General features: G+C 43.2%; 1 protein-coding gene across 45 annotated transcripts in view; it reads right to left on the minus strand.

Annotated features, from left to right (window-relative positions):
* LOC139767191 (muscle calcium channel subunit alpha-1-like) overlaps positions 1-22765 on the minus strand; it is a 1449841-nt gene that overhangs the window by 1015403 nt on the left and 411673 nt on the right. For 37 of the 45 annotated variants that reach the window (XR_011717010.1, XM_071696297.1, XM_071696295.1 and 34 more), the window contains 2 exons: positions 12911-13053; positions 3593-3717 (listed from right to left, as the gene is read on the minus strand). Coding sequence is in view for 44 of the 45 variants with exons in the window: in XM_071696265.1 (XP_071552366.1) it covers positions 3593-3717; positions 12911-13053 (268 nt within the window). In the remaining variant the exon portion in view is untranslated. The remainder of the gene's footprint in view (positions 1-3592; positions 3718-12910; positions 13054-22765) is intronic. The other 8 variants (XM_071696301.1, XM_071696280.1, XM_071696271.1 and 5 more) reach the window with 1 other exon arrangement.

Below are 22765 nucleotides of genomic sequence, written 5' to 3' on the forward strand. Positions count from 1 at the left end.
CACTCCCTGGAAAATCTAAGGCTGTCTCTTGACTTTCCACGAGAATCCACCGTAAATCCCCACAACACGTATTGAATGACCCGGGTGGACTGCAGTAATCCCGCGACAGATCATCAGCCGTGCCCCCTCATACACCGTGGAAAAGGAGCAGGAAATCCAGCGAAACTATCATGATGATCCTGAGCCTGTGTCTGGGAGGCGGGGGGAGCTCGTCTTCCCGAGGGTCAGCCCTACAGAAGCCCTGATACCAGAGCACCAGTTGCCGCCCCTGTCCCTTCCCTCACCACCATGAGCACGAAGGTACGATCCTGAAACACGATCCTTGAGCAGTACAGTACGTTCCTAATACATGGTCCTTGAGCAGGACGGTACGATCCTTGAGCAAGACGGTACGATCCTTGAGCAAGACGGTACGATCCTTGAGCAGGACGGTACGTTCCTAACTCACGATCCTCGAGCGACACGGTACGATCCTAAATCACAATCCTTCAGTAGGACGGTACGATTCTTGAGCACAACGTTACGACCCTCATGTGTAATGGCGTTATCTTTGACCTCACTCTTAACTGTCAGGTCAAAGGTCACTCATCCCAATTTCATTACTCCTGACCTTCCTCCACTTATTCCTCTTGCCCTTCCCTCTCTTTCCTTTATGCACCCCTTCCTCGTCCTTCCCAAACATCCCAGATGGGTGGACAAGGTTCAGAGAATTCCCAAATGTAACAAGACGGAAATGGAAGGAGATTTGCATTTTTCTGGAGAGCCGGGAGCCACCACTGTCAGAGGGAGGCGCCGTGGCCATATCCACCTTCCCCAGAGGGTCGGGTCAACCCTATCAAAGAAAAACTTCAAAGTGAGGCAGCGACCGGCGCCCACGCCGAAATGGAGGTATGGTTTAAGTCTTCAGAGGAGATACGGGGCGGGGGGCAGAGTTGACAGGATGTACATGGTTTCTCAGTGGTGGATGTCAGAGGTAAAGGTGGGGTAGAAGGTGGCGATTACCCCACTGCTGTTAGAAAGGAGGTGCAGCCTCCTGTTCCTGTATTGAGGCCATCCACGTAAGAGGTGAGACATATAGAGCTTGGAATGACTCTCCTTCCTCCGACTCCGATTCTGTATTTCTCAACTGTCACCGTAATGTCCACCTCTAACAAACTGGGAGTAGGGTTTGGATGTTGAAATTTCTTTCCTTCCGAGCAGTTGCTCCGTTTACACGAAGGATTGATCCGTCCTTGCATGGGAGTACTGCTCTCACATCTGGGGTGGTTCTAACTCTGCATCCTTACTTGAGTCGAAAGCGGCCAGACTTGTCAACTCTCCCATGTTAATTTCAGAACTTGAACCGCTTGCCATACGCCGATACATTGGTTATTTTCTCCTCTTCTTTAGGTATTACATACGTTTCTGCTTCAGAGAACTGGCTGCGCAATATTCGGCAAGCTGCTGCGTAACATTATCATCGCGTGGCCGTTGGAAGCTCAATAGTGGGCCGTTTTGATAACCTTTTCTTTCCCTACACCTTGATGCTTTGGAACTCTCTACGTCTTTCCCAGTACCTATGACCTGGCATTTTCTATTTTTCAAGACGCGTCTTTCTCTTCGTACATAGTGAATACTTTCCCATGTATCTTCTTTTCCCTTTTATAACCCTCCTTGTCGTGGACTTTTGTCCATAACTTTAGCCTTCAACGTAAAAAAAAAAAAAAAAAGCTGGCTTCAAGCAAGGCTTGCCTCACTAAGTTATCGGGGGGGATACAAAAAGAAGGACTTGTCTCTCAAACCTGTCGGAAAGCGAGGTAAGAACTTCAAGGTCGGGTCACCAGACATCACAGTTGTCAGAACCAGGAGAAGGTACAAACAGCTTAGCTGTCAAAGGCAAGACAGCTTAGCTGTCAGATGCCGATGGCAAGAGAATTTAGCTTTCAGAGCCAGAAGAGGGCACACACACACACACCTTCCTCATGAAGGCTCTCACACATTAGCTTCTTGAGGAGGAGACAGTATTGCCCGAGGCGTATGAGGGCTGGGCCCCTGACCAGATCCTTATGGGTCAGGCTAGAGGCCTTGGCTATCATAACCAAGGGTCGTAGCGGCCCTAGTGCTTCCGTGGTCAAGAACACTCCTCTGGTCGGGATTGTGAGACAGTAACCAAGAGGACAGGTCCCTCCAGCCAACCCAAGTCATCCAGGATAGGTCCGGCCGTGCTAGCCTAAGAGACGGTAGGGTCGGGTAGCTTGGGGAGCGGTGGTCGGGAGGGGGGGGGGGCTGTAGACGAGGAGGAGGAGGAGGAGGAGGAGGAAGGTTGGGGGAGTGCTCGAACCGCGGGTGTCGAGTGAAAACTCGAAGTTCCTTGTCAGTCAGCCAGCCAGGAGCCGGGGACACGCTGGCGGAGTGCCGACTGATAACAGCCTCGCTCCTACCCACATTCATCATGACTTCTTTTCAACAAACACTTTGGAATAATTTTTCCTTGTGAGGTTCTGGCAGACAGACCCTCACCCACCGAGTCTGGCACAGTTAGTTTGTAGGTTGGCTCTGTCGCCCACATAACATTTATGAATATACTTTCCTTCAATTACTATACCTGCCCTATATATATATATATATATATATATATATATATATATATATATATATATATATATATATATATATATATATATATAATGTTACAGGGACTCCTTGAAATACCAAATGAAAGTTTCTGTCAGCAACAACAAAAAATCAATATAATATATATATATATATATATATATATATATATATATATATATATATATATATATATATATATACATGTATATATATGACTTACCTTGTGTGGCTGATGGCTTGCCCTGGGGAATGGAAGTGATAACAAGACGGATACAGTCATAAGACATAACCAAAAAAAAAACATTTCTTTTTAAAAGAAATATCACTGCAAGTCACTGAAGCTCTTAAATATATAAAAATTTCTACATGGTATAACACAGTGTGGAAAAAGCTCAAGTTCTCTGTAAAGTTAAATAAAAAGGATAAAGAAAAGTTAAACGAAGTTATCATACTCTGCTCTGGAGACTAGTATACTCTGCTCTGTAAATAAGCTAATCCTGCACTGTAAATTAACATAATCTGCTCTGTTAGTGTTCCTTTCCTTATATATAGCACAGCCTACCCTACCCAACACAGCATAGTCTGCCCTACAAAGCATACCCTACCCTACAGGGCATAGTCTGCCCTGCAGAGCATACCCTACCCTACAGAGCATAGTCTGCCCTACAGAGCATACCCTACCCTACAGAGCATAGTCTGCCCTACAGAACACACCCTACCTTACAGAGCATAGTCTAACCTACAGAGCATACCCGACACTACAGAGCACAGTCTGCCCTACAGAACACACCCTACCCTACAGAGCATAGTCTGCCCTACAGAACACACCCTACCCTACAGAGCATAGTCTGCCCTACAGAACACACCCTACCCTACAGAGCATAGTCTAACCTACAGAGCATAACCTACACTACAGAGCACAGTCTGCCCTACAGAGCATACCCTACCGTATAGAGCATAACCTGCCCGGTACTCAGCGTCAGTCATAAAAGGATACTTCCATTCTACTACGTCGATGCAGACCTTCCTTAGGGGGTTCTTCAGACCGAGGCAGAAGAGGGCTCGGGCAGGCCTGTTCTCTTGGGGCTTGCCCACCGGCCGGCGAGGCGGCGGCCGCTTCCGCTGTGGGAGGGACCAGGACGTGGGCAATGGTGGGCAAGGCGGGTGGGCAAGGGGAGGGGGGTGGGTGGACAATAATGGCAAAGGGGTGAGTAACAGTGACCGTGGGGTGGGCAACAGTGGATGTGGAGTGGGCAATAGTGAGCAGGGGGGGTGGGCAATGGTGACCGTGTGGGGATATGGGGGGTAGAGGAGAGGAGACGAAGAAAAAATAGCGATGGAAGTAGTGAGAGAGAGAGAGAGAGAGAGAGAGAGAGAGAGAGAGAGAGAGAGAGAGAGAGAGAGAGAGAGAGAGAGAGAGAGAGAGAGAGAGAGAGAATGAATTAGGTGCGCGTGTGCGTGTGTGTATTGGGGGGGATAGTAAGGGAGGGAGCAGGAGTGTGTTCAAGTGCAAGGGATAATAAATAAAAGTATTAATCATCTTTTGTTCCCATAAGCATCATGTATATATAAATACGGTACATGTTGAGTTACACTGTGGTCCGGCCACCTCGCTGCACAGCTAGGCTTTGATGGTGTGAGTTGGGGGAAGTGCATGGCAACGTGAGAGATTTACAGGAGGTAAGCTTAATGATGGGACTTGGGGTTTAATTAGATGGCAAAGACTAATGAATAAGATTCTAAATCAATATTCATGAGTTGGTGTTTTCTCTAAGTCAAAAAGAAAAAAAAAATATTGCTATCAGTAAAATCATCTTGTGATAGGACTATATAAAATCTACTTGCTATAAATATAAATATATATATATAATTTCTATAATTATAGGTGTCTATACGCTAAACGGTGCGACATCTAAGATTACCACTACATCCAATAGAGTTAAAACAGCAAGATTACAGCGATGAGCGTGCACAGCAGGCAGGCTGGCTGGCGCAGCAGCAACACAGCAATAACAACTACTAGCTCTCTAGTGCAGGGCAGGATGGCGAGTGCTGTGCCACAGCAGATTTGAAGATGCTGCGCCTACAGAAAATACTACTACACTACCCTCATTAAGAAAAGAAAAGAATTGTAGTACCCCAACTTAAAAAAAAAGAATATATATATATATATATATATATATATATATATATATATATATATACTTGAGGATGCATAACATTAAAAAGCCCAAACGCAGTTCCTGCATCTACCAGGAGATTTCCAAATAAAGTTATCATTAGTATTAACCATTCCCAGTGTTTGATTTTGACCTTAGCTTCCCTAAATACTCTCCATCCTTCTGAGCTAAGTTATCGTTGCCTCTAGACAATACAAATGTCATTTTACAACATATACAGACTATTTGAAGCCTTCTGCAGTTTTGCCGATAGGTTTGAAAATCTGCTTTAAAGAAATGCTAGTCTAGTGGTCCTTAATAAGGACACTATCATCCTTGGTCAATCATCATGATTACTCTCCAGGTGGAGGTAAACAGTGAATCATACGGGTTTAGTCTGTTTCTAGTTCTTTCTGGTAGCGTTCTAGTAGCCTTCGTAAAAAAAAAAAAAAAAAAAAAAAAAAAAAAATATATATATATATATATATATATATATATATATATATATATGGAAAAATGCCTTTTGAAGAGCTACATGGGTTTGCTTAAATTTCTAACAAAAATCATACAACTATTTCTTTTTTTTATAATGGTATCTCATTATGACTATTCCACGTCAAATTTCATTTTACACTATCTAACAATCAGAATTCATTAACCTATCACAAATTTAGAACAGAATATTATACAAATTATTAAACCCAAGAACTTATCAGAAGCGAACCCAAAACCTTGCTAGAAACTATCATAAAAAAAATTAAAAACAATAAAACTATCATAAAATATCATAATAAATAGCATCAAAAAATAACATGCACAATCAGGCAGCAATATTCATCATCCAACAAGGAAATTATCAAGAAATACACGAAATCTTAAAAACCGAATCAATATTGCCATGAGGCTATTCCAATCTTAAAATGCATTAAATAACCACCAAAACCAGAAAAAAATTTAAAGATGAAATATTACCAACATATAAATCTCTTAAAAACCTAAAATAAACACAGTCTCTCCAGACTTGCGACCTAACATCAACGAACTTGTTTCTCATCGGCATGGAAGACCTGACGGGCCAGAATCAACAGTGGCGGGGGTTTAGATCCATCTTATTCTGTACCAGTCCAAAGAAAAGCCGTAAAAACACTGGCACCACAGCTGGGTCTCCACACGAGATGTGTCCAGTGGAAATAGACACAAAGTATAGACGATGAGACAGTCAACTGCAACACTATCTTGTCTTTCTACTTGATGAAAAGTTTACAAAACTCAGTTACTATGTCATAATGCTTAGAACGTGATGTTATCAAAAATAATCACCGAGAACATTCCGTCTTAAATCAAGAGAACAGTCTGTTCTTCTTTTCATGATAATAAAAATCCTTTGAAATACGACTGAAAAATACAAGAATCGTTTGAATACTCAAATGGGCTTTAGTGCCTCTAACATTACAAAAATCCTTTGAAAAATGTTCAGAAATAAAAGAATACAAGTCTACTTCATCCTTTCTCGAATTCTGTAATAGCATTCAGTCATAAAGATGATAACAAAGACGTGTCGAACGCTGAAGATAAAGCTATGGCTAAAACCGTACCTAAAAAAAGGAATCAGCAAATTAAAATCATTAATGAAGGCACAGCAAACCATTTTCCAATCTACCGAACACCATTACTTTATCCCAGCGAATATCTCCAGAGAACCGTAGTCATTGGAACTATTCAGCCAAAAACAAATACAAAAATAATAATAATAGACCTCCAGAAAAACCTGAAAGTGAACATACAGCCTCAAAAGATGCCTTCACAAAGCCTAACGGAAAACATTTCATCTCGAGACCAAACACTGGTCAAAGAACGGGCGGGCGGGCGGGATGGAGGAAGCTTCCCCCTTCTCTCTCTCTCTCTCCTAACTTTCCGCCAACTGTTGCCGGTAGAGAGAGAGAGAGAGAGAGAGAGAGAGAGAGAGAGAGAGAGAGAGAGAGAGAGAGAGAGAGAGAGAGAGTCCCCCACGCCCGAGCAAGGACGGAAAAACTTGAGGAAACTCCGCCCACAGTCGATTACACGGTGAGGTTGATGGCAGCGGTGGTGGGGTGGGGTGAGGTGGGGCAAGCAAGGAGCTTGTCTTCTCGGGTACATATGTTCGGGGTCGAGCAGGAGGAGAAGGAGGGATGGCTCAACATATGGAGGTACACACAGTGTTATGGGCGACGGGAATATCTATAATGTTAAGATATACCAAGGAAAGTTTATAGGGCGTGGATGTTGAGGATGTATAAGCAATGTGTGAATGACGCGGGGATGATGTGGAGTTTCTGGTGGGACTGTCCATTATGTGTGTGAGTAGTGCGAGAAATGTACATGGTGTGGTGTGGGAATTCACTGGTGCTGAACATCTTCAGCAAATGTACATTGCAACGGTGCAAAGTGTGGTGCGGTGGTGGTGTCCATAGCAAGGTGGGGCACAATGAGAAAATTATACCTGGTGAGGTACATGGTGGTGATGAGGACCCAACGGACCCATGGTCATGTGATACATCTGAAGGACGAGGACCTGCTGGGGACAAAGGCCCTCCCTCACCTCAACCAACCGTCTGGCAACTAGTACTACTACATACCTCCATCCATCCTCTTCACAACCGTACAAACGAAGCCAAATATACCAAAACAACCGAACACATATATTTCTTAATAAAAAAAACAAATTACCAACCAAAGAATGTGAAATATAGTGTAACAAGTAAAATCAAAATTTACCAAGAAAAATAATACATATATATATATATATATATATATATATATATATATATATATATATATATATATATATATATATATATAAAGGGGAAAAGATAACTAGACCTAACTAGTGCATTATCTATTAAGAAACCTATCATGTTCAACTTATAATGAGATATAACGAACCGGTAATTCGATCACACGGGTCAAATTCCCGCACTAAACTTCATAATTACCGAAATGACGGTTGCCGCCCGCCATGTTCCCACGGTTAAAAAGGCTGCGTGAGAGGTCATGCTCATCATATGCTTCAAAAGGTCAAACCATCTATAATTTTCTATCTTCTGACCACAAATACGTTCTCTGCTCTCCAGGAGGGCCAGTGGCTTCTCTTTTTATGACACTAGTTAAAATACAACCACAGAACAAAATTCTCCATGACAATCACCACTATCCATCAGACTCAATAAAAAAAAAAGGTCATTTGATCAAAGAGCCTTGATATTTTTTGCTCTATAACGAACCATATCATAAAATTTCGGCTTGGGCTTTTATTAATCACTTTATGGACGCTTGCAAAGCTTTGTGGTCGATATAGCGCCAATCTTTGATGGCGAATGATACGATTTGGAAGAGAGAACAGAGAGGGAACAAAATATAATAAAAAAAAATAAATCCGAAGGGCTAAAACAGCCTCTTCAGCCCCAGAGCTGTGCCAAGGGAATCGTCTACCATCTAAAGAAACGGGAGGAGGAGTTTTTACCTAAGGTGGGGATGCTACCATACTGTCCGTTAGGAATTAGATTAAAAAACAACAGCGAATTATACATAATGAAAGTGGGTGAATTAGGGTGATTAAGAATGGACGGAGTGAATTTAAAGGACACACTCAACGAGGCAGACTATATGTACTACTCTACAGACGCTGCATTATATATATATATATATATATATATATATATATATATATATATATATATATATATATATATATATATATATATATATATATATTCCTATGAGTCCACGGGGAAAATGAAACACGAAAAGTTCCCAAGTGCACTTTCGTGTAATAATCACATCATCAGGGGAGACACAAGAGAGAAATATAACAGTCAGTTCCTATTCAACCGAATCTTATCTTACGCTACTTTATACATTTCACTTAATGTGAGGAAGAATACAATCACTACGTACACGGTGAAAAATTCTCTAGATCTTCGAGAATTAGTTGAAAAACGGAAAGAAAATTAATCGCTACTTTTAGCAAGGCTTTTTACACTATTCATTCATTGTATTAAGTTAAAGCTTTGAAAATTGTCGACAACTTTGTAAATTGCTCGAAAATAATCTTAAAATTCTATAATGCAGCGTACAACAATAACGCCAGCCAGCCTCGAGACTCCAATTACGTGCTATACTTGGGCATATCTGCAAGCTCTACCCTGAGGCCCCTGAGGGAGCATACCCAAACTTTACCATGAGGCCACTCACGGTGCGTTACTCTAAAGCTTTACCTTAAGAACCACTCAGGGAGCATTTGCTCATATTCTGAAGCCACTCAAGGAGTATACCCATGGGCTTTAACCACAAGGCCACTCAAGAAGCATTCACCAACGTTCTGCGGGGACACTCAGCAAGCACTGTAACGTGGCAAACACGCACGTCTGACGCAAACGTGGCAAAACAATATATTTTTTCCGTGAATGTGATTCATCTGGGTCGATTTTCACTGCAATAAGAATGGAACGAGTGATTCCACTCAGAGGGTACAATCTACAAGCCAACAGCATTGAGTGCAAATTATGGCGGCAGGAAAGGACAAACTTTTAGGTATTTTATCTCTGGGGATATTACCTGACAATTCTGTGTTCGGTATACTTACGGTAAAATATTACAGTAATAATATATAAATGAATGATTCAACAGACTCGGAATCTACCTACGAGTTATTGTATCCACTTAGAACACTGCTTCGTGATTTAAATGACGTGAGTATAATTATTCTGACGGTTAAAATAAGTGCAGAGATTTTTTTTTCTTTACTTTAAGCGAGCCACTCTGCTGATTTAGCGTATTTCTTCATGTTATCATTTACCGTCATCTTGCAAAGGAATATATCTTTTTTGTAAGCAATTTCACCGACATGTTACTAATATTTGACGATTTCCTTGCATTACATATCCTGGCCAGCGTCTTTAGCAAGAGAGGTAGACTACACGTAATATATTCGTGAGTGCTTACTTAAAAATCTAAGTGCGTCTCGTTGAGTGTGTTGCCCAGCCCTGAACCACAACTACTTACAATATCATTTGGACCATTTGACCTTTGACACTACATACGGAAGATATACGTCACGTTGGCCTTGATAGCCAGTTCGCGTCGTTGAATCAGACATCAATAACACAAGGGGCCGGCGTGGTTATGGTTGAGGGCGAGCGAGGACTGTGTTCATAAGGATGAATCCCAGGGGTGACAATCATGGAATCTCCACCCCTTTTGTGTCGGATGGTGTATACCACCCTCTGCCACCCCTACACTGACACACTGGTCAGGAGGGGCTGGGTGTCCAACATCCATAACCTGCACAGTGGATGGGCTGAGGTACAACTACGTACAGGTGCACAGATGAATGCAGGGGGTGTGTGTGTGTGATGCAAGACAGGAATGGAGAGGGTGTATCAACTACTACATCACGGTCAGTGCGTAGATATGTTTACAGGTGTGTTTACTACATCGATTTACAAAAAATAAAAAAATAAAAATCACAATTAGAAAACACTGTTCAGTGTTGTACATCATGATACATTAATGTGGGAAGGTGACTCCCGCTTTACGTACTTGTACACATGCGTACAGTGGTGTACTGCAGATGTGTACAGTAGTACTGATGCGTGGAGTAATGCATCAAGATATACAACACAACAAGAATATCATACGATTAAAAATGCACTGCAGTATTGAGAAGTACATCACCTTGTACTGCAGTGGTAAACGTACACCAGTGACCGGCACTGTACAGGCTTAACATATAAGACAGTGAACCTTTGGCTTTACCTCCACCAATAAGGGGGTTCGTTACATACGGTGATGCCTCAACAGCCAATGACAAGAGCTGGAAACATCAGCTCTGAACCAATTACGATCAATGAGATTTACTGTAACATCTTGCCTCTTACGTTATACAAAGCTCTATATGCAAGAGAGAGAGGAAGAGTAAAAAAAAATAAAGAGCAATTCAATTATTTTTATGCCAATATGCAAATACTTTAAGCATTTTGAAGACCGTTTCAACCATCTTGAGCATGGCGGTTCCATCATCTTTCAGCAGGACGGTACGACCCTCTGGGCATGTCAATATGGCCATCGACCCACACCTTATGGAAGGGTCGGATCAAAGGCCAGGCTGATGTCACAGCCATGGGTCGTAGCGTCGTGCCCTTGAACCGTAAGGGCCATTGCTCAAGAGGTCGTCAAGTCTCTGGCACAACTAGTAATATTATCATCATGAGAGGCGTATATCAATGTGTCCAGGGGAGGGTGGGGGGGGTTCAATCCCATGGAATGGTGCTTGTGGCTGCTGACCATCCCATCGCCTCACACACCAGGTAATCATAACTAGTTGTGAATGACAGCTACCATGGCTTAAACAATAAGACGAAGAGAGCGGGGGGTCACCAACCATCCTTTGTCAAGACCTAATTGTTCTAGTTTTTCTTTTAAGCAAAGTTTCTTGCAACATAAACTAAGGCGTAATCTAAGAGACCTAGTCTTTATTATTCCCTGCTAGGAATTCTAGCTTAAACTGTCTATAACTACAAGAAATATATTCATAATTCTTTGTACAGTACTTAAATCTATTCCATCCTTATTCCAACTATCTTTTTTTTTTTTTTTCCCTCCTTTTGAATCTAACTAGGAAAAGTATGAAGAAGATCAGAGAATCGTAGGTGAGCCAGTTCTCCACGAACACTTATCAATATCCAATCTTCACTTTTCTGTTATCAAACTGAGGCGGTTATCAGTTTAACCAATGATAACGATGAAACATACAAATGGTCAGCCATAAATTCACATTATTCTCAGAAATATCTCCATCATTTCCTCTGTGAAATTCTAAAACTTTAACCGGAAATGCTATCTTATAATCCAGTCTTTTACAGGTTTATGTGGTGAAATATATATCCTAAAGAGACGATATAATCACATTTACATATCTACCAATATGAATAAGAATATGGCCGTTTCACATATTCGGAAACAACCACAACTAAAAGTGAAACATCGTTATAATCCACTCTAGAGGAAACCGCCTGGCAACTCGTAAAAGCTGAAGGAACGAGAATTGCAAGACTTCTCATTTTTCCTAATAGAACCATGTTCTCTGGGGAGTGTCTGGCGTCTGGGCGACACTCTTTAACCACCTACTGTTTACTATCCAATATGGTTAACTGGCTGGGCTCTCTCTAGTTGACTGATTGTATTCTCCCTACGTCTCTCTTTTATTGTGGACTGATTTAGCAATATCTTCTTTCTCCCTCTTCTCTTGTTGTGTATATTACAGACGACTAAAATTTCTTTTTATTATATAACTATAATTTTACCTATAGTTTACTAGCTGATCGCTTAATTTATCTTTCCTAAATCTTGGTTATCTACTGCATGTTCATTATGTTATGTTCACTATGAAATGCATGACTGTCTTATCTTACCAGGTACTCACTTATCTCCTAACAATATGCAGTCTTCAATATACAGTATCTTCTATTTTAAATCATGATATTCTTCGGTAACTCTTCAACACACACACCTATTTCAGTATATATTTTCATTGTTGCTCGAAATACTATATAAAAAAGTTTCTTCACACTCAAAGACTATACCAGAATGACAGAAAACGTACCATGTAACATTCCAAACTACTCTGACCTTGATACAAGTTACTCCTTTATCTAAATAAACTTTCACGAGTTCTGTGCGTTTAGCCCTGCTTTCTGGCAGGTGGCGTTGCCAGGGAAGAGCGCGTTCCGCTCTTGCTCTTACAGCTACAGCGAGAAACAGATTTAAGATATTTTGAACCTGTTCGTGTGTGTGGGTGTTCCTTACTTAGTCTCCACCTGGGCTGCGTGCCTCTGTCCATGACCTGTTTCCATATATGTGACCTCTAACCTTGTTCCTGGTCTGTCTACCCTCCCAGGTTACATGTCCTCGCACCTTGAGTTACCTCAGTCTTGTTGCCCCTTTACCTAACCCCCTTCAGCCCTTAGGGTCCTCCTCCTCTTGGTGCTAACCAAGCCTAGCCACCTAGCCTAGCGTAACCAACCCTTAACATCCTAGCCTAGCTTCCTAGCCTCCTTCCCCCGGGCTGGTGACCCCCCGCAGCAGCAAGGTAAGGGGTAACACAGAGTAGCGGTGCATGCCTCGTGCGCGGGAGCCTCGGTAGCGTTGGGTACCTGTCCCTGCGACATGGATGTGGCCCCGCTCAGTGCGGCCTGCCACGCCGACGACAATGGCTTCTCTCCTCCGCCAGACGCTGACCCCAGCGACGCCCCAACCTCTCCACCTGCAAACACAGACAACACAGGAACCATCAGTGCTGGCCAGTACACACACACACATACACACCTTAACCTAACACAAGACATACCTCTAGCTGTGTGGGGAAGAGCAAGTTTAGCAGGGTTAAATATCAACATATATATATACCTTTAAACTGGATGGGAACTGTCAGTTTGTGAAATTAAATGAGAAGAAACCTGGTGCTCTCATACTAACGGTGTGGAACATGACTAATTAGAGAAACTGATCAGGGAAAGGTTATCAGGTTAATGAGAGGTCACAAGGATCAGCTGCAGTGGAGATAATCACTGGTTAATAACACTCTGATGAACCTGTAAACTTGGGTAATAATAATAATAATAATAATAATAATAATAATAATAATAATAATAATGAATATTAATATTGCTTAAGAATCTAACAATTTAACACATCAGATACATAAAAAGCCAATTCAAACCCTACTTGATGAACACACAGACAATATGTTGCCTCACCAAGCAGTCGCCCTAAATATCACATCTTAAAAATATCAGCTTAATATTTAGTTATTATCATCACTCAAAAAAAAAATCAACAATACCATATACTGCATGAAATAGTGATCACTCTTCAGATACTTTCACACCTGTCTTTTGCAATACTACTTCAAAATAAGTTCAAATTTTGAAAATATTGAGAATTCACTGTTCTTGCTTGGCCCCCTGAGCACGACGGTACGACCCTTGGGTACGATGACCTTCCCGTTATCCCGACCCTTACGTGGGGTTCTGGTCAGACTCCAGACCCTCATACTCAAGGGTGATACTGTCGTGTTCATGAGTCGTATCGTCGTGAGGGAGGAGGAGGAGGAGGAGGATAGGCTACAAGGACTACTGACGCGGACGTGGCCATCTCCTACAGGACACAGTGGGTCAGCAAGAGACGGACCGCTGTGGGATGACATGTACTGGGAAATTGAAGGTTTTATTTAAATCCTTTTTTGGCAGCGCCAAACGGCATTACAGGGGGAACAGCGGCATCTAAAGGGAAAGACACAAATTGAAAGTTTACTTGAAAGACCCCTTGACAACCCTCTACTCTGGCCGACACGTTCGCCTCCAACCTTAACAGCCAGGTACAACCTAAATAAAAAAAAAAAAAGGGAGTGGAGGAGGGAGGGGGAACGTACCAACCACAAACCCTCCCTGTAACACTTGGGCCATAGACCTACACTGTCCCATCCCATATATACACAATGCACACGACACATTCGAACACTGAGGGCATATCAAACATTCCACGTGCGTAAGGTCCATGATTAACTTTACCCTGTGATAACATCTCTCTCAAATGTAATAAACTAGTCTTGTTGACTTACTCAAGGACACATCTCTGCAGTTTGAGAATTTACATACATATATATCCAGAAAACACAAAATTCAATAAGAATTTTTTTCTCGAGAATTATGTTTCAGTGTGTGTGTGTGTGTGTGTGTGTTCGGTACCGTATGTACCAGACCCCGTCAGGCGCACTATATACAAGGCTATGTTCCCGGGTCGACCCAGGTCAGGCTAGAACCCCACCACCTCTCTCCTCCTGTACACCACACTCTCTCTCATCTTCCTACACAAAGAGCCTCGTATGACGGCAAATTCTTATTCTCATCACTTGAGACAGTACAGTCAATCCAAGATGTGCGCATGCAGTGAGTCCCTGACAGGAGGAGAAGCAGCAGGAAGGGAATGCCCGTATATCGACCAGAGTTTACCCAAAGGGTAGGGTTAACGCGTAGCGCTCACTGCGGGAAAATCTACAATTAAGAAGAACGAATCGTACGAACGACGTTTTGTTACGTGTGGAGACTCTGTAGGTTTGCAGACTGAGAGCCATCGGGCCACGTGTGGGTAAGGCAGACAAGAAAAAAAAAAAAAACCCAGCAATCTGATCCCAAAGGAGTGACACTCGACATTTAATGAAGTTCCGGCTCACTGAGCAGCCGTCACTAACCCCCTCCCGATACCCAGGCGGGGGAGTAGTACCTCCCCCGTGGTAGATGGCTCCCTACCACGGGGAGGAAAAGGAGAAAAAAGAAGTGCTGAACATGTGTCACATTACTCTCTCTTCATGACGGACGTGTTACCTTACAGTCTACAGTAGCACGCGTGACCAGAAGAGGCCTTGTGGTACGAAAACATTACTTTCCATCACTTCCCGTGCTACACTATTGAGCACAATCCTTTTACGAGGGTTTGACCCCCTGTTGTACGATGACCAGGGGCCTCTGACCTGACCCTGATGGGTCAGGTCAGAGGCCAACATACAGCAGAGCCTTAGCGTCGTTCTCAAGGGGTTAATCAGGCCGCAGCAATCCAGCTGAATGACCCCTGCAGTGAGCCAGGCCCCGGGTGTTGACACCATGCAACACTACACTCACAACCCGCAACACCGCCGCTCTTCACTTGTTTTTCCTTCTTTACGACAACAATAAAGGAGGAGGAGGAGGGCAATAAAGGCTGGAGGCCGCATCACACAGGGCGAGGGCAGGTGAGTGTTACTGTTGTGTTGATGTCTGGCGCAACACACACGCCGCCGGTCTGGGGAGACGGCAAGGCGCAAACATCACACGTACGGTGGTGGTGGTGGTGGTGGGCAGGTCCCAGCCCCGCGCTCACTCTGACTGACGAGATGACTAGGAATTTCACCCATTGTACAGAAAGATTTTTCTTTTTAATGCTCGAACTTACTAATTGGCTCTAAGCCATCTGGTCGACCTCCCCCTGATGGCCGCCAGCTCTGGCCTTCCTACGTGCACCTGGGCGGTAATGACGGGGGAAGGAATGTGTGTTTTCAGTCGTTGATGTTTACTCATCAATCACTCATTACGAGACTTCCACTCAAGTACCTATTTCTCGTTACGATATTATTCATAAATATATAATAATAATAATAATAATAATAATAATAATAATAATAATAATAATAAACAACTAACACCAGAGGAGTGAGTATGCTATTTGAGTATGCTATTCAACGTAAAAAATTACGATTTCTCATGTAGATAATGCTTCACACCTCACCAAAGACTCTCTGAGGAACAAAGAACAATGTAATCTCTGATCTATTGTTCACTGGACGGAATGAGAACAGAAGTAAATGTTACAAATATGTATTCGGGAGTGTGATATATCGCTCCGGTAAATTTCCACGGAGCTGCCTATATCAATATTAAAGGGGAGTGTGGCTCAGCGTGATCACATATTCAGTAGGATGAAGGCCTATTGTCAAAGTATTCAGGGGGATGAGGTCCGTTGATACAGATCTTCACAGGGATGGAGGGCCAGGGGAATGGTGTCCTGCTCTTGTGCCTCGCTACTTTCGCTAGAAGCTGGAATAGGTCGCACCCGAGAATCCGGTCGGTCGGGATTTCGACCAAATTCGACTAAGTTACGATTTTAAGAAAGTCAACCGGCAGTGACGTTCCGCAAAATATCAACATGTAATTTCACGTGTTTCATCACGATTATATCAAGAAAACCCAACAAGAGCCTCCATTTACAGGCGAGAGTAGCAAGACGAAGGCTCTGGTGACATAAGCCAAATCCCCTCAACCAATGAAGCGACCGCGATCATGGAGCGATGCCTGTTGTCTATGTAAACTTAACGAATGGCTGACAGGGGACCAGGTGAGAAGTGATGTTACATGTTGGGGGTGGGGAGAGACGGGCCGCTCTGAGTAAACATTCAAGAGGATGGAAACCCTTTGCCCTTAAAATATTCAAGAGGACGGAGACCAGAGGCAAACAAATATTATGAGAGATGGAGAGCCGTTGTAAGGGAAACATCCAGTGGAACAGAGGGCTCTTGTCGATAAACAAAGGCCTATTCAGGGGGATGGAGGCCTATAGAAGTTTCAGTGGGAAAAGGGAGGAATACTGTCAATAAACAAAGGCTGATTCAGGGGGGATGGAGGCTAAAAAGTAAATAATCACAAAACCTAACACAATAATGAGATGAGAATTATCACAAGACATAATGACAGGTGATACAAAGGGGGAACCGAGTGAGAAATAGAAAGCTGGGTATTGCGGAAGTCATGACTGGATACGCAAATATTAATATAGTGTGAGATAAACGGAGAGACAACAAAAAAGCATGGAAGAGAAACGAAAGGAGAAAATCAGATGAATTATTCCTGGCTCTAAACACTCCGACGCTGGTTATGTAATGCCGCCCCACCTGGCCCTATAATGAACCCCCCAACTGGCTCTATAATGCCATGTGACGCAGCTCTATAAAATCAGGTGTGTAATTAACAAGTTGTACCGTACGGGGCGGGAGGTCCGTACTCGCGGGGCTTCATCTCGCACTTTCACTACATTTAAACAACTTTTCAAACTTTCCATGTTGTCAGGATTCAGTTTCATTACCCATATTATACCATTAATCCACGAGGACTTCTTTTCTCTAACAAATTTCTTGCTTACTTTCATTTACCGGCCTCTGGTTGTTATATGTTTGTATTTTTCGAAGAACTGTTCACGTAATCAAACTTAAAGAGGCTGAGATCAAATCATCCGTTACTCTTCTCTCTTCCATGGTGTGCAAACTAAATGCCTTTAATCTCTCACTGAAACCGAGATTATCTTAGTTCTGGTACCATCACTGGTGCCCTCTATGGAACTTCTCAAAACAGTACTTGTGGCTTTTTATATCTTTATAAGCGGTGACCATACGGAAGAAGCATAACCTAGGTTTTGGCCTAATGTAAGAATATGTCATCCTTCGTGTGTAGTCGAGAGAAAAAATAATATATTCTACAAAATCTTCCAGATAGAGTAATAATCAAACAGATCATATCTATAATTTCTGGTACAGTTCTCATGAGAGAAAGAACCCAACCTTGTTTAGCATTGGATAACAAACCTTCACGGAACCGCTCAGCCGACTGGATCAAGTAAACAATTCGCCAGGATGATATACAACCTCACTGTCATTTCCTCTGTGGACAAACTGGCAATCCCACCACGTTTGACACAATGCAAGTGTGTCAGTCTGCAAACTGTTATGAGATACGGTGTGGGTCAACTGTCATGTTGTAGCCATCGAGGCATTTGCTTCTATAACGGGTTTGCCACACCAGCGCCCTCAACTTACCGTCGTACATAAATAAACAAAGCATTACGCGGCCATCTGGCAACACTTGTTTACAGTTGCCGTTACCCTCCAGCTATAAACTAATCCCAGCGCCCGATACGCCCAGGAGAAATTCAACTCCATTAAATTCATGAGAATTTCACACACACACACACACAATGGGACTACGAGGGCAGACTTCCCTCCCCGTACTGCACAACTTGGTAATTACAAGAAATATTACACCTTAAAAACAATCAAAGGCACCCTCTTTCATAACTGTCACTAGGGGACGGTCTGACCGGCTGGGGTACAGAGGGGGGAAAGTGGGTTAAATGGAAGAGAATGTGGACCACTGGAACGTTGAGGGTTAAGATGTGTGAGGGCAAAAGTGTAATGCTTCACAATGGGATAAAACTACGGACGAGAGGGGTAACAGGTGGGGGGAGACGTAGCTTGTGGGTGCCACAAGAAGTCGGCCCGAGAGGAAGGCCACGGCTGGGGACCCAGAGTACACGGGACAGGTTGGGGTTGGGGTATTAGAAGAAGGCTCTAAGAGGCGAAGACCGGGAGGGAGAGAAGGAAATAGGAGAGAAGTGAAAAAGGATGACAGATGAAAGAGAGACCAGACACATAAGAAATTAGAGGAACAGGTAGGTAGGGGAGAACAAAAGAACAAGAGGGTACGAAAGAACAGATGAACAAGAGGGTAAAACAGAAGGGTAAGACACAGCCAATGAACAAGAGGGTTGAACAGGAGGGTAAGAGAAGACAAAACAAACATGTATGGGAAACAAGAATAAAAGGGTAGACCAGAAGCATGAGATAGCAAAAAGAACAAGAAGGCTGGAGAACAAAAGAACACATAGAACAGGAAGGAAGGAAAAAGGAGAAGGGGTACAAACTAAAAAGAATATAAGAGGAGGGGAAGAACAAGATGGCATGGGAAGAACAAGAGAAATAGGAGAAGAACAAGGACAATAGGGAGAACAAGAAGACAAAATAAAAAGCACACGACATACTGGACAACAGAGTAACAGGGAAAATAAAACAAGAAAATACAAAGAAAGCAAGAGAAGACACACGAGATATAATGATGAATATAACATGAAAAAAGGAGAAAGAGCAAGCAAGCAAAAACAGCAAGAGTCTGGTAGACAAAAAATGAAAATATATGAAGGAAAACTGGGAAAGAGAGGGTGCTACGTGGAACAGAGAGCAAGAGAAGAGGGAGAGGGTGCTACGTGGAACAGAGAGCAAGAGAAGAGGGAGAGGATGTGAGAGTCAAAAGAGAGCATGTAACATAGTTCTGAATTTTAAGACGAAGTGAAAACAAAATGAGAATACAATGAAGAGTAAGATGAGAGAAAAAAGGAGGAAGAGGAGGGATGATGAGTAAGAGGAGAATTTAAGGAGACAACAGAACTGGGCGTAAACATGAGGAAATAAGAGAAAAAAGACATGAGCGATGACACAAGAGAATACAAATAATACAGAGTATAAATAAAAGAAGAAATAGAAGAGAGTGAACAAGAGTCCATGAAAATACAGAGGGGAAACTGAAGAAAACAATAATAGCCAGGAGTCTAGTAAAGCAGCCTAGAGTTACATAGGTCAAGAGGAGAGGTGAGAGTCCAGGGGAATAAAGTGGGGAATGGGAGACTAGAGAGTCAGGAGAGTCGAGAGTCCCATTGAATAAAGAGGGAATTTTTTCTAAGAGTCAAAGACGAAAAAAGAGGAAGCCGAGAGAGCCACTAGGAGTCCAAGCGAACATCGTTAAGAGTCCAAGAGCATGAAGAAGAGAGCTGTGAGAGTCACGTGTCCAGGAGCATCAAGAGTGGGAGTGTGTGTGTGTGTGTGTGTGTGTGTGTGTGTGTGTGTGTGTGTGTGTGTGTGAGAGTCAAGAGTGGAGGAGTAGGATCCATCAGGGTTGCTCGGGAGGTAGGGCAAGTATTGACACGAGGCCAGCTTAACGTTAAGGGCGATGGACCACCCCACCATGTAACCCCGCCATCCCACCCACCATCAAAACCCCCCCGGCCGACACACTGTTCCCAACCCAACCCTCCCCAACCCCTCAATATAACACTGTCTTGTACTCCCATACCCTTGCCATCTGTTTGTCCTCGCTTAAAACCAAACCACCCCCGCAACCATACTCCCATCACCATCCCTGAACCCCATCACTAAACTTCTAGACTCCCACAACCCCACAATCATACCCCATAGCTCTAATAACCCCACCACCACGTCTCCTAACTCTTAACAACCCCGCCAACGCACACTTATCACTCCTACAACCCCACCATCACACACCCTAAAACCCTAAAACACCGTATACTTCGAAAACCCATACATCATACCCACTACCTCTCACAACCCTACGATCATACACCTTAAACTCCCACAACCCCACCAGCACAACCCCCTTCGTGCCAACCACCTCAGCATCATATCACCCTCAGTTTCCAACAACAACAACCCCGCCACCACCACCACCAAACCTTTCCCCCAGTTGTGCACAACCCGTCGACAGGCAACCTCGTAACCCCACCTCCTCATCTCCTCTTCCTCCACCCCAGGCGGTGGGTCTACATGGCCTGGCTCTTCACACCTCCACCACCCACAACCGCCAGCCCGCACTAACTCCACTGTTCCCCATAAAATCCCAAGTAGCTAGTAAAAATTTAATAGTCAGCGGCTGCCAACTATTAAAGTTTTACCAGCTGGAACAGGGAAGGTCTGTTAGGAAGGGGAAGGGGAGGGGGGGGGGAGGAGGAGGAGGAGGAGGAGGGAGATATGAGACCGACCCCCTCACTCTAACCCCCACCCACTTGCCTAAGAGGCGAAGTCTGAAAATCCAGACACTCTTAGATTGCAATTTCATAACATTAAAGGCCCATGCAAGGAGGTGCGCAGGCAATAGTTGCTTCAATACAGTCTAATGCAGCTTATGTAACACTCTAATGTTCACAAGAAACGCAGCAGGTGTTCAATATATATATATATATATATATATATATATATATATATATATATATATATATATAGTCAGAACACATCGATGAAAAACACAAGCATTCTGTGAAATTTCATCAAAACACACATTCTCTCTGCATCTAAATTCTTATATGAATAAAGACAGCTGAAGACAATATGGGAATATGGCTACGAGAGGCAAACCTATAAATCTAGTTAAACACAAAAGTCAAGCCCGCGTCACCAGATGCCACAAGAAAAAAATCTTCATTTACGGAAACGCTTGCCACAATTATAAGACGAAAATGCTTACAATTTAAAAAAAAAAAGGGGGGGGGGAAAGGGGGGAAACTAGTTATAAAATTCTTTCAGATAAGTGATGAACATTTCTTTAAATAACTTGATTTGAATCTCTCTCGACTAGGATTCTGAAAGCAGTCTTTTAGCTCTTCTTAGGTTTTCAATTTAGTAGCTTACGAAACGTGAACATCACCTGGAAGCTACGTTATAGCGGAAACTGTATTCTCACACCATGAAAACATCGATATAATGGGAAGCATGACGTTACGATCTTTGAGTACGACGGTACGATCGTTTAACATGAAGGTCTACACTCCGACGTGACTCTTTGGGGGGGGGACCCTACGACGTGACCGGTGAGGGGGTCAATTTTAAAAAATCCAGGCCATCATGCTTAAGGGTCGTACCGTCGTACCCAAAGGGTCGAACCATCGCGCTCGAGGTTTTTAACTTGATAATCTTAGGTATTAAAGTTGTGGGTTAAACCTGTTTCCCTCCGTAATAAGTTTCTAAAGTGAAGACTTACTGTTCAAGATGGTAACAAGAAATTACGGCGCTTAAAACACGAAGGAGGAAAAACCCACAATTTTTATTACCAGAATGTAGACTAGACTGGAGAACCACGTCGCTATAGTCAAAACCTTAGTTGGCAAGATGTGGTAATACCTACGCGCTGACGGCTTCTTATTTTCCCCAAAGGGACGAAACAATCCTAAAAAAAAATCCCTTAAAAAAAAACCTCCAAAATATCAATAAATGTTTTCCGATAGTCTGCAGAGGTTCTGGTAAATCGCTATTCAAATCGCTACTCACGAAAAGGAAACGAACTGGGTTTTTTTTTCCCCCTAGCAGTTGCAAACTCGATTCTAACGGCCGACCGAATTGCCCCGCACAATTTCAGAACGGAATATTGTTGCGTCTGTCAACCAATTAGTTTACCTTTAAACCCGAGACCTGGTTCTAAACTTTGCAACACACGATTCATTCTGCTCTCCGTCCGTCTGCCTTCAGGGAAAACAATGGAGGAGCGATATTTCTATTCATTAGGCCAGACCAGAGGAGGGAGGGAGGAGTGGTGGCGGCAACACTGTATACCTCAGCGATCCGCCTCAGTCTTCTAAACACACCGATCGCTGCCGACCGACAATCTTTTCTTCTTTCTCCTCCATCGTCTATCGAATTACAGTTCCTATAATGGTAAAATGTCGAATAAACTACAGCGTTGGCGGAAGTTATTAAACCAGACGACACGACCTGCGACGAGGGGGGTGGGGAAAAAGTTTGGCAATATCTGATGGTCGTCACCAAGACACCGAGAACA

This window comes from Panulirus ornatus, chromosome 59 (genome assembly GCF_036320965.1).
Source record: "Panulirus ornatus isolate Po-2019 chromosome 59, ASM3632096v1, whole genome shotgun sequence".
NCBI classification, from domain to species: Eukaryota; Metazoa; Arthropoda; class Malacostraca; order Decapoda; family Palinuridae; genus Panulirus; species Panulirus ornatus.